Source organism: Heloderma suspectum, chromosome 4 (assembly GCF_057233095.1).
Source record: "Heloderma suspectum isolate Gila_16-S chromosome 4, 16-S_ref, whole genome shotgun sequence".
In the NCBI taxonomy this organism is placed as follows: domain Eukaryota; kingdom Metazoa; phylum Chordata; class Lepidosauria; order Squamata; family Helodermatidae; genus Heloderma; species Heloderma suspectum.
Genome location: NC_139461.1, coordinates 187,930,384 through 187,943,142, shown reverse-complemented (window position 1 = coordinate 187,943,142; position 12,759 = coordinate 187,930,384). Strand labels below are relative to the sequence as shown.

The 12,759-nt window shown below is 40.6% G+C and overlaps 1 protein-coding gene across 1 annotated transcript in view; it reads left to right on the top strand.

Annotated features, from left to right (window-relative positions):
- Window positions 1–6,928, top strand: part of KIF14 (kinesin family member 14) — a 54,588-nt gene extending 47,660 nt beyond the window's left edge. Inside the window, exon 30 of the mRNA XM_084851556.1 lies at window positions 4,546–6,928. Within this exon, the coding sequence (XP_084707682.1) occupies window positions 4,546–4,937 (392 nt within the window). The 3' untranslated portion in view covers window positions 4,938–6,928. The remainder of the gene's footprint in view (window positions 1–4,545) is intronic.
- Window positions 6,929–12,759: the final 5,831 nt, after the last annotated feature.

Below are 12,759 nucleotides of genomic sequence, written 5' to 3'. Positions count from 1 at the left end.
ATAAAAAACTTGCATTTGGTGTTATTAATTCTTATATTAGGGATAGGTAACTTGGTGCCCTGCAGTATAAAATCACAGAACAGTAGGGTTGGAAGGGGCCTATAAGACCATCGAGTCCAACTGTGCTCAGTGCAGGAATCCAAGCCAAAGCATCCTTGACAGGTGGCTGTCCAGCCTCGTCTTGAATGCCTCCAGTGTGGGAGAGCCCACCACCTCCGTAGGTGATTGGTTCCATTCTTGTATTGCTCTAACAGTCAGGAAGTTTTTCCTGATGTTCAGCCGGAATCTGGCTTCCTGTAACTTGAGCCCATTATTCCGTGTCCTGCACTCTGGGATGATCAGGAAGAGATCCTGGCCTTCCTCTCTGTGACAACCTTTCAAGTACTTGAAGAGCGCTATCATATCTCCCCTCAGTCTTCTCTTCTCAAGGCTAAACATGCCCAGTTCTTTCAGCCTCTCCTCAAAGGGCTTTGCTTCCAGTCCCCTGATCATCCTTGTTGCCCTCCTCTGGTTTGTCTGCATCCTTCTTAAAGTGTGGTGCTCAGAACTGGACACAGTACTCAAGATGAGGCCTAACCAGTGCTGAGTAGAGGGGAACTAGTATTTCATGTGATTTGGAAGCTATGCTTCTGTTAATGCAGCCCAAAATAGCATTTGTCTTTTTTTGCAGCCACATCACATTATTGGCTCATATTCAGTTTGTGATCTACGACAATTCCAAGATCCTTCTCACTTGTACTACTGTTGAGCCAAATATCCCCCATCTTGTAACTGTGCATTTGGTTTCTTTTCCCTAGGTGCAGAACTTGACATTATCCCTGTTAAATTTCATTCTGTTGTTTTCTGCCAGCGCTCCAGCCTATCAAGATTATTTTGAATTTTGTTTCTGTCTTCCAGGGTATTAGCTATCCTGCCCAATTTTGTGTCATCTGCAAATTTGATCAGCATTCCCTGCACCTCCTTCTCCAAGTCATTAATAAAAATGTTGAAGAGCACTGGGCCCAGGACTGAGTCCTGCGGTGCCCCGCTCGTTACTTCTCCAGTTTGAGAAGATCCCATTGAGAAGCATTATTTGAGTCCGATCCTGTAGCCAACTGTGGATCCACCTGACAGTTGTTTCATCTAGCCCACTTTTAGCTAGTTTGCTAATCAGGATATCATGGGGCACTTTGTCGGAAGCGTTGCTGAAGTCAAGGTATATTATGTCCACAGCATTCCCACAGTCCACAAGGGAGGTTACCTGATCAAAAAATGAGACCAGATTCATCTGGCAGGATTTGCTCTTGACAAATCCATGTTGGCTTCAAGGAATCACTGCATTGTTTTCAAGGTGCTTACAGACTGATTGCTTTATAATCTCTCCAGAATTTTCCCAGGAGTTGATGTCAGACTGGTTTATAGTTCCCAGGTTCATCCTTTTTGCCCTTTTTGTTGGACTACAAATCCCATCAGCCATAGCCAGCATGCCGAATGGTCAGGGATTATGGGGTTTGAAGTCCAAAATACCTGGAGGGCACCAGGTTGCCTACGCCTGCTGTATAACATCTTTTAAATTTTTGTTCAGCATTCTAAAATCTAACATGGTTGGTTGACTGTTTCTCTATTTATATATTTTGTTTGTTGTTTTGTATTTTATTCTTTTACATATTTGCATCATATTTAATATTTTGTAAGTGTTTGTATTGCATCTCCATGGTGTGGAGAAAGTGAATAGAGGGACATTGTTCTCCCTCTCTCATAATACTAGAACCCAGGGCCATCCCATGAAGCTGATTGGTGGGAGATTCAGGACAGATAAAAGGAGGGACTTCTTCACTCAGAGCATAGTTAAACTATGGAATTTGCTATCACAAGATGTAGTGATGGCCACTAGGATGGCTTTAAAAGGGAAGTAGACAAATTCATGGAGGAGAAGGCTATCAATGTCTACTAGTCCTGATGACTATATGTTACCTCCAGTATCAGAGGCAGTATGCCTATGTACGCTGGTTGCTGAGGAACATGAGCGGGAGGGTGCAGTTGCACTCATGTCCTCCTTGTGGGTCTCCAGTGGGCAGCTGGTTGGCCACTGTGTGATCAGAATGCTGGACTAGATGGACCCTTGGTGAGATCCAGCATGGCTCTTCTTATATTCTTTTTTTATTCTTTTTTTATTCTTTTGTTTGTAATCCAACCAAAGAACTTTGTTATTGGGTGGATGGAAAATATAATAAATAAAGAAAATAAATATAATTCAAAAACGATCTTGGTTCCCCATGATATTTGTGTACATGACACCCTTAGAGCTGTGTTCTTTCACCTCTTCCAATTCCCCACTTCTCAGTGCTCACTGCTCATTCGCACACAGCTTTTAAATCCATGCATATAGAAATACGTACTGTGTTGGTTTGATTTGCTCAAACGACCACAAATCCTCTTCTGGCTGTACTGAGGATGCTATATTCCAGATGAATGTTGTGACCTCCTTACAAGTAATCTGGGGGCTTTTAGAGCACATCCTTTTATGTGGATGAAAGCAATGAGCCAGGATAAGAACTTCACGTTTCAGTTGGTACTGATAGCTTTGCTTTCCCAAGTTGGATTCTGCAAAGATACGCCTGCGAAAGTTGAGAACTAAGGGCTGATCAACACTTTATTTTTTGTATATTTGATTACAGATACCGCAGCAAAAAATGTGTAATGTGATATGTCCATTGTGGGTGGCATGTGTCTGCTGAAACAGATCTGTTTACCCAGAATATACACAGAACTGAGGCTGTGATCATTTCCTAACTTCTGCTTCTTTGTATGTTGTGCATGGTGTAGTTAGAAAGTTATCCCAGGACTAGGGAGAGCCAACTTCAAATCCTCATTCAGCCATGAGGCTCACTGAGGGATTTTGAGCCAGTCACTTCCTCTCAACTCAGCCTGTGTCACAGGGTTGTTGTAAGGATAACATGAGGAAGGGAGATCCTTAGAGGAAGGGCAAGATAAAAATGTAATCAATAAAATAAGTACCGCCACATGTGTATTAAATTCTGTCTGTAGCTGAGTACAAAATGCAAACAGTTTACATTTTGAAGTTTCAAACCTGATCTTCCCTGATTTAGGTGATACCGTGCATATACATCTTGACCAAATAAAAGGGTTTTTCCAGATACTCCCTCCTTTTACAGATCTCCAGCATTGCTGTTGCTCAGGTTTCTAAGGCTTCTCCCAAACTGCTAGAGTATGTGTGGTTACTTGGTGGGTGTATGGCAGGGAAGCAACCACATCTTTACATTTTAGCTGCATCAGTCCAACAGCAGAAGAAACTGTAGCGAGATAAGAGGCCAGACAATGGGCCAGTTTGCACATCATGGCGGCAAAACATGGGTTAATGAATTAATCAATGATTTGCTGAAACGTGTGCTGTGTGCTGAAATGCATGCGGTGTGCAAGCTGCTTCCATTTTCTGTAAACAACCTCCGATCGGCCCAATTGGAGGTTGTCAGCATGATGTGCGAACCTGTACTGATGGGTTGTTTAGGGGCTAAACAACCCAGCAGTTAACCCAACATCAAGCCATGGGTTAGCTGCTGGGTTACTTAGCCCCTAAACAACCCATTGGTCTGGGTTAAGTAACCCGGCTAAGTAACCCAGCAGCTTACCCATGGCTTGATGTTGGGTTAATTGCTGGGTTGTTTAGCCCCTAAACAACCCATTAGTACAGGTTCGCACATCATGCTGACAACCTCCAATTGGGCCGATCAGAGGTTGTTTACAGAAAATGGAAGCAGCCTGCACATAGCATGCATTTCAGCACACAGCACACGTTTCAGCAAATGTCATGCTCATAACTTCTGATCGGAGTTTGTTTACAGAAACCAGAAGCGGCTTCCATGCAGCATGTGTCCCCATGAATCATGGATTAAATAACCCATGATTTGCCATTGTGATACGCAAACCGGGTCAATATTTAAAATGTTTCTAGTGTTCTGTGTAACTTTGGCTGCAGTCCCCAACAAAAAAAACAACGCATTGCATACTCAACAAACTGGTTTTCCTATGAATGCTTTCCATTGTCACTGCATGTGAGTGACCTGCCTGCCATTAACAGTTTTTCTTCTTATTGGGGTTAAAAACTTATCTTTCTTTTCTCCTTAATCTCCTTAGTCTCATGCTGTTATATCAACCAGGCAATCTCCTTCTCTGTGCTTCTCCCTTCCCGAAAATATTTTCCAAAATGTTTAGAGCTGATTAGGCATTTTACTCGTCACATACTCATTGGTGTTTCTGATACAGTATAGATTCACCAAACCACTTTGGAAGCCTTCAACTTATTACATTGTACATGATGAACAAATGTTAAACAACATGTTTGCAAACCACTGAGAGGCTGCATTACGCAGACATCCAAGTAATCTACTTTCATAGTTTTTAAGATCAAACAAAAAGGAACTAAGCCAAAAGTACATAAATATTTTTTTCCTTTTTGAGTCTCTTTAAATAATATATAGACTATTCAACTGTTGCTTATTAGTTATTGAACTTATTGGACGTGGGTCTCCTTGTCTTTTTCTGCAGGTGCATATAGAAATAGAAGTCCACTCAGGTTTTTTATAGAAAAGATTTGCATCTTAGCTGGGAATATTAATGCTCTCTGCAATTCATCGTCTTCGTCCATTGACTCAGCAGACAATCCTGACCACAAGATCTCAGAGCCTCTTGTGAACCAGAGTGAATTAGATTCCGTGGCAAAGTCACTCCTTATAAGTTTTGAACTTGACCAGGGAGAGAATGCACTGAAACTTCAGGACAGTTGTATGCAAAACACTCATTCTGAAGGAAAACAACTTGAAAGAGGTGAAGCCAAAAACTATGGGAAGCAGAAAGGAGTTCCAAAACAGGAATATAAACTTTTGTCTTTATCTGAAAATTTAAGGGAATCTTCACCTTGTGGAATACATTGGGTATGAATTATTGCTTAATTTGTGGAAGAATTCAGAATAGCAAACACTGTAGTAAGGGTTATATTGGCTGCTGTGTTGGTTCATACAAACAGATATCTTGGGAGACTTGAAATGAGAAGACTTAGGACCAACTCACATGCTCACCCTTCCAAGATTGTTTTTCTGTGGTGTATGGAGTGACTGCATGTGCTTCTGCCTTCTGTGCATAGAAGGCATTGTGTGAATCAAGCATAGGTTTGTTTGTGTGGAAACCCAAATTACTGAATTCTTCCCTCTCAAGTGACAAGGGAAAAATTGCCATAGGAAGGAAGCTTGGCTCACAACTGTGTGCTGTGTGGAGGAGTGACTCGGTCTATTCTCCCTCCCATGGAATAATAATCCTTAATTGGGTGAGTGTAGGAATTGGCCTTTAGTTTTTGTAGGAACGGTATATTCACAGTTGACTAAAATCTAATCTAAGATGCATGTTTTCCGATGTGTGGCAAGCCAGAAAATGCAATGTTTAAAATTTAATTCGTTCCACATGAATACAGTAAGATTATTTTAAAGTTACGAGCCCACACTGAAGAAGCCATATTAGCTTTCCTGGTCACATTTCTTAATTCTTGGGTCCATTAATGTTTAATGAACTATACAGTTATGGTATTTTAACTAAGCCAAATATATCGAAAGGGACTTTCTTTTCTCCCCCTCCCCTTTCTTTTCTTTTGGAAATGGGAGCATTGTTGAATAGTGATGTGCCATTTGATACTAAGGAAAAAGCAACATACACTCCTGCTTTGCATCCATTCTTGGACAGCATGCTGAGTGCAGTAGAAGTTGTAGAATAAGATATTAATAAGAGCTCTCCTGCTGCTGCTGGAATCGCATGATGGTTGGCCTCCAAAGAGACCCACGTCTGCCTCCGTGCTCCAGTGCTCACGTGCACCACAGGCTGTGTGTGTCTCTCTGTCAATTTTCCCTTTTAGCCAGTAGTCCCTCATGCTTAGTGGAGAGCCACTCTGGAGGTTCCCTCAACCTCCAGGTGTGGTTTTCCAGGGCTTGCAGAGGGCTTCATCAGGAAGGGGGCTCGAAAGCCTGCACACAGCCCTTGGGGTCCCAGCTAATGTGTGGTGTAAACTGGGTATGAAGGCACAGTGATTTAGAAAGCAACAGCTTTGTGTCATCGCAGGGACTGGAAACATAAAAAAAAAACAATAGGGAGGCAGTTTTTTGACAAAACAAGCTTTTCTTTATTTTTTAATTTATATGCAGCAGTTGTTTGAAAGGGAAACAAATGCTTAGTTCTTTCTTGCAGTGTGTTTCAGTACAGTTATGGTTTGCCAAAGGGGTTGTTGACCCAGTTTGGATGACACACCAGGCTCATGGTGCTTTTTTTAACCCCTGACAAGCCATGGCACGTGCTGGGTGACATTTTGAATATGCAACCCCCATTTGGGGGTTGCCGTGTTGTGCGAACGTGGCCACTGAGGGGTATTTGGGGGTTAAACAACCCTCGCATAATCCTACAACAAATAATGGGTTACGTAATAGTTGTTCAGTCCTCAAGTAACCCTCGATGGTTGGGTTTGCACAACACATGTTGAGTCAGTTGAAAGAACGTTTAATTTAATAGTGTAGAACAACAGAACTATTTCATCGTTCACTGAAAGATTTAAAATGATCCTTGGCCTGACATAGGCTATTTAATTTGCTTGGAATTGAAACATAAATCTATTAAAACAAAAATACAGCGTTGGCTTTCACATTTTTAAAACAATATCAGATTTAAACTTGAAAATGTAACCGTGCTTATAATCATGTCTATGCTTATGTATCTACCTGCACATATACAATGCTTGTGAATATTAGAATCAAACTGTAAAATTTCTACAAATAATCAAAGCTTAAGGAAAATGCAAAGATGAGTGTTTTTAAATTATAAGCCTTGAGTTCTGTATATCATGCAGACATTTAAAATGCTGTACAAAAGTCATATTAAACTATTCCGTTGAATCAAAATCTTAAGAGTTTTTAAATGTATAGATTTTTATTCTGGAGCTTATTTCATATTGACATTATGTGTTATTTGATTTCTAGTGGTTCATTCATTTGTTGTCAGAGAGGCATTAGGATTTTGATGCTGTCTGGGATTTAAAGAGCTGTGCACCATAGAGGGTGACAGTCTGGAAATCTTCCTCTTCTGGGGCCAACTCCTCATGCTAAATGGGTAGGCCTTTCAGGGCGGCGGGGGGGACCCAAGGGGCAGCAGTAGCTCCAGAAGGGAGAGGCTGAAAAGCCCCTGTGTGCTATATTGACCATACTGGATCCTAACCATTTACTATTAAAATAATCACCCGCCCACCCACATCCAAGAAGTGTTGGATTAAATTATTGTGGGTGTTTCTAGGCGAGGCTTTGATGTACAGTCGCACTGCCCCCATTCAATAAATTCTGTGGAGGTCCAGGCAACATAATCTTCTGCTTGAAATTCTCCCATGTTTTCCCACCACTTCTTTCCAGAAAAAAATAAGTAAGAAATGGTGGAATAGCTGAACAATGCCTTTGATTAATTGTTCTAGGAGTTCTTCATCTGGAAACACGTTATGTTTCACGTTTTAAAAGTGGTGTTCCCCCCCGCCCCCCAGGCCCAGACATTCACTACTATCCTGTACACTTTTTAAGCCAGTAGATAAGATCATATTGGCAGAAGATGAGCTTGTCTCTTCATACAGGACTGCAAAATGGTTCCTTGTGACAAAAACACGAATATATGAAGTTGCCTTTATACTGAGTCAGATCACTGATTCTTCTTGCCCACTTCTACTTTGGCAGCATTTTTCAAGGTTTGCAAGCAGGGGTTTTTCTAGTCCTGCTACCTGTTAAATCCTTTTTAACTGGAGAAGCCAAGGATTGTTGTCTGAACTACTGCCCCTTCCTATAATCTGAATATCTGCTCATAGTGATTGTGTGGCCACTTTAAACAACAAATCAACAAAACGCCAAACTTTGTGCTTTCCAGACTCTGCAGTCCATTTTTTCCTACATGTCTGATGTAATGACCCTTGCCTATTCTCTTCTTTCATCTTGAACTAATGTTGACTTTTCCTGTCAATGTATCTGAGCCAATTTCCATGCCAACACTGGCTAATTTTGGTAAAAACATTTGGTAAAAACATTTCCCATTCTTTCCCCTTCAGAGAATAAGCAAGCTCTATATTAATGCTCATTTTTATACGTAAACTTAAAAGGATTCTGGAAATAGTTCCTTCCCCTCTAATAGGTTATGAGGATGTAAACTACATTTTTTAAAATTTGACTTAACATTCTCAGATCTGTGTTTATCTTGATGGGCCAGTTTTCATGGGCACATCCTGTTGACTTTCTGCCAGATGAGAAACAGATTAGATTTCACTCTCTAAGGGCACAATCCTATGCATGCTTAGACAGTAAAAGTCTTACAACTCCCAGCATTCCCAGCCAGCATTGTGCCATAAAGATTGTGGGTAATTTTATGTATTGTATTTTGTATTTCATCCATCTTATACCAGTTTATACACACACACACACACACACACACACACCAGAACCTTGTGAGGTAAATGTTTACTCCAGCGTTGCTGGCTGAGGAATGCTGGGAGTTGTAAGACTTTTTTTTTTTTCTGTCTAAACATGCATAGGATTGTGCTTTAAGAATTGTGGGTAATTTTATGTTATAGTTTGTATTTCATCTGTCTTATACCAGTTTACACACACACAACACAAGCTTGAGAGATTAGACGAGTGGTCTAATGTAATCTAGTGAGCATCACGGTTGATTTGGGTTACACCTCATGTAGCAACACTCCACACTGGCTCTCTAGACTGGGTTAGGTTGTACCATTTGGTCTGTTCAAACTGTACATGATCTTTGCTGCTGATTCTAAACCGTTTTTTAACAAGAAAAAAATAAGAACATAAGAGCCATGCTGAATCAGACCAAAGGTGCATCTTGTCTAGCATTTTGTTCACACAGTGGCCAGCCAGGGAAACCCATATGACATGAGTGCAACAGCACCCTCCCATTCATGTTGTCCAGCAACTGGAGTACATAGGCATATTGCCTTTGATACTGGAGGTAGCATATAGCTCCATATAGCCTTCTCCTCCATGAATTGGTCAAATCCCCCTTTAAAGCCATCACTACATCTTGTGGTAGAAAATTCCATAGTTTAACTATGCACTGTGTGAATTAGTACTTTTATCTGTCCTGAATCTCCCACCAATCAGCATGATGGGATGACCTCAGCTTCTAGTATTGTGAGAGAAAGGAAGAAAAAAATAATTTCATATATCTAGGTCCTTATGTTTTATGTTGGTAGTGACTCAAAAACCTATGGCTTAAAACTCCTAAGTAGATGTCTCAAATAATTTGCTTCCATTTCAATTGTTTGGAAGCATCTAATACCATAGCATTGTAAAATTAAGAGTGCTTGACCAGGGGACTTCTGGGAGCTATATACTTTATATATAATTCTAACATACAGCTTTAAAAATAAATAAAATCAAGTTAGCATTAGGGATGAGAATGTATACCTGCTCTCTCTCCAAAGACTACTCAATACGACATTAGTCATTGACTTCCAGCTTCAACTTTCACTTGGTTCAATAATGGCACCCACAGGTAAGAAAGGATATTGCAGTTATTTCAATCTCCTGAAAACAGGGTTAGGCAGTTTTGTGTTGTTAGCACATTTGGGGGCAGAAAATCTGTTTCTGTTAAGATGGATATTTGGATTTTTTAAAGGGCGGTTATGCCCATGCAGAGGTCTCGTTTGGATTTGTGGCGATGGAAAGATTTTAGATTTGGGTTTAATTTTGATCCACTTAAAACACAAAACCTTGGGTCTGAGTTTGGCTCAGGTTCAGTTGGAACCCCCCCCCCTTTTACATTCACTTTTATTTTCTGTATAATAAAGAAAAACAACATTTTTTTGAGCAGGGTGCAGATTCTTGATACAGTCATAATAGAAAACCAGGAAAACTAACTCTTTTTGTTACAGTAATATTATTACTCAGTGCTTATAAGCCTGAGGGTGGCTGTTTCTCTCTCCTCCCCCCTGCCCCCAATGCTGAAGTGCAGCTGGTATTCCTTAAAAAATTAAGTTTGCAGCCACAAAAGTTCAATCCTGGAAAAAATTACTGGGAAATGCAAGGATAGTGATGTCATGTATTTGTTTTAATGCTTATACATTCAAGGGGAAAGCATTCATCTGCTTTTATTTCAAGTCATTTTGAAGTAAAATCCATTTCCTTTTTGGCAAGCCTAGCATGAGCATTTTTAAACTTTAAAAGTGGTACTTCTAATTAATGTAGAACCACTCGATAGTTATGTTTAATGACAATTGTATGGTATTGGCCATAGCTTACAACTACATCCACCAACTTGAGCATCTTCTATGCAAGCCAAAAAGGGCCCCAAATCCAGCCACGGTGGGCAATGGAAGTTGCGGTTTTGCAGGACATAGGTGGAAGTTGTACTCTGTGGGAAAAGCTTTAGGTATTTTAATTGTCCAGCACTGGAGACGTTCAAGCGAACTGGAGACTTTCAGCTGAGACATGCTGAGCATGGTTATGTATTGTGGTAGAAGGCCAAATCCTGTCCATGACCTTTTTTTTTTGCAGTGGCTGAAAAAACTGCTCAGCTGCAGACCAGCAAACTGTGTGCGTGTGTGAAGATTTTAATTTTAAGATCAAATATTATATTTTAAAAATAAAATCCTCCCATTTGTTTGATTGCAGGAGACAGAAATGGGACTAAAGCATTAAAAACAGTACCCTGGCAGCCCCAATTTTGATTGGCATCAAAAACATACATAGTACATTTAAACAAGTATATTGGAGACAACAGAGAAGTCATTTGCTTAGCTTAGAATGTCATTTTGCTTTCAATAATTTAGAAATCAACTGAACAAACATTTAAAAAATGTAGGCAAGGGCATAATTAGAATATTCTTAACAGTTTAGCAAGACAATCTTCCTCTCCTAGAACTACCACTGTACTACAAAACTAGGTGGTGTCTTGGTAAAGCAATTGATTTTAATTAGCACCTGAAAATATCTAAGACACAGGAGAAACACCCCACCACCACCACACACCCCGTCTGCAATATGATGGAGTGTGTTTGAGATGGTTTTGAAAAAACGTGTAATGTTCAGCATTTTGCCTTTATTTTAGTAGTGCAGTCTCCACTTCTTCCACTAGATGGAAGTGTTTCACAATGCTATTACAGTCTTAAGTCTTTTGAGGAGCGTTTCATATCATCCAAGGTGCGAAAATAACCAGAGTTCAGGAAAAACAACCTTTTTTCAACACAAACTTGAAATGCAGTTTCTGTGTTGAAAGTTATTTTTTTTTCAACAAATGAAAACAAAACCCATCCGTTTCTATATTTAGCAATGGAAAGAGCCTTTTCCTGAGTTATTAATAATCGCAGGGATACATATGTCATGCAGCCCAGAGAACTGCTTTGTACCAGGTCATTCTATTTGACCATCTAACCCAATATTGCTTACTCTGACCTGCGGCAGCTCTTTAGGGTCTCGGCAGACCTGCTGACCTGCTACCTGACCCTTCTTTAAAACTAGAGATGGCAGGGACTGAACCTTCCGCACACTAAACAGATGCTCTCCCAGTGAGCTGTGGGTCCCTCTCCCCACAAAAAGTGTAACGGGGGGGAATGGTCAAAGAAAAACATAAACTTGACTAAGCTGGCCCAGTGTTAAGCATAACAGGATGATGGACTATATGCATGCATCAAAAATGTGAAGGGTTGCCAAGAATTTTTATATTAAAAAAAATTAATCCAGCCTTAGAAGCCCAGCTCACCAAATCGATTAGTCTGCAGAAATTTCTACTAGCCTGCTGGGGGTAGCCCAATGCACTTCTATGCTTGTGCAGAGGAGGAAGGAAACACCTCACCCCTTCTCTGCCAGCATCCCACTTGCTTGCTTACATCGAGCTCCATGCATTTGCCCGCATGCAATTGCTTGTCACCTATGGCTCTCAGGCAAGGGCTTAAATACAAGGCTGAATTAGGGCACAATCATATGCACGTTTAGGCAGAAAAAAGTCCTACAACTCCCAGCATTCCCCAGCCAGGTGGCTGGGGAATGCTGGGAGTTGGAGGACTTTTTTCTGTCTAAACATGCATAGGATTGCATCTTTTAACTCTTAAAAATGTGTGTGCAGATTAGTTCTGGAACCATTTCAACTGCAGTGGCAGACAAAGCTTTCTTAGTGTGCATTCTGTAGTTCGAAGCCTCTTTTTTTTGCCTCTTTCTTGTGCCTCTTTCTTGTGCTCGCATGAAAAGGAAAGCAGAGAAACAGATGGGTGAATGTTCGCTCTTCTCCTGTTTTGGGTCCTGTCCATTAAAATTAATGGCAGCTGTGCAGAAGAACCAGAATACTCTTGTGTGCGGCTCCCATTCATTTTGATGGGCCTTGCACATGAGTTGTTCCCTGTGGACAGTGTTCTCTCTTGTCTGTAAATAAATGCATTGCTATAGGACTGAAGTCCTTTTTCTTGAGTAACCTCTCCAGGCCTGTGTAAGTTTGATCAGCTCTAATTTATAGTAAGGAAAAATCTTACGATTTTGCAGAACTTCAGACTGACAAACTCTTTACCATGACCTTGATTTAAAACTAAATGCATGTCATTCCTGAGCCAATGAAGTGCTTTTAAATACATTTATCTTGCAATACTATACCAACAATGTGCAGAAACACATAGGATCTCGCTGTGCAGTGAATAGTAATTTAGGACCAAGGTATTCTTTTCTTAGGGTAAATTAGTAAAAGAAGTTGGTT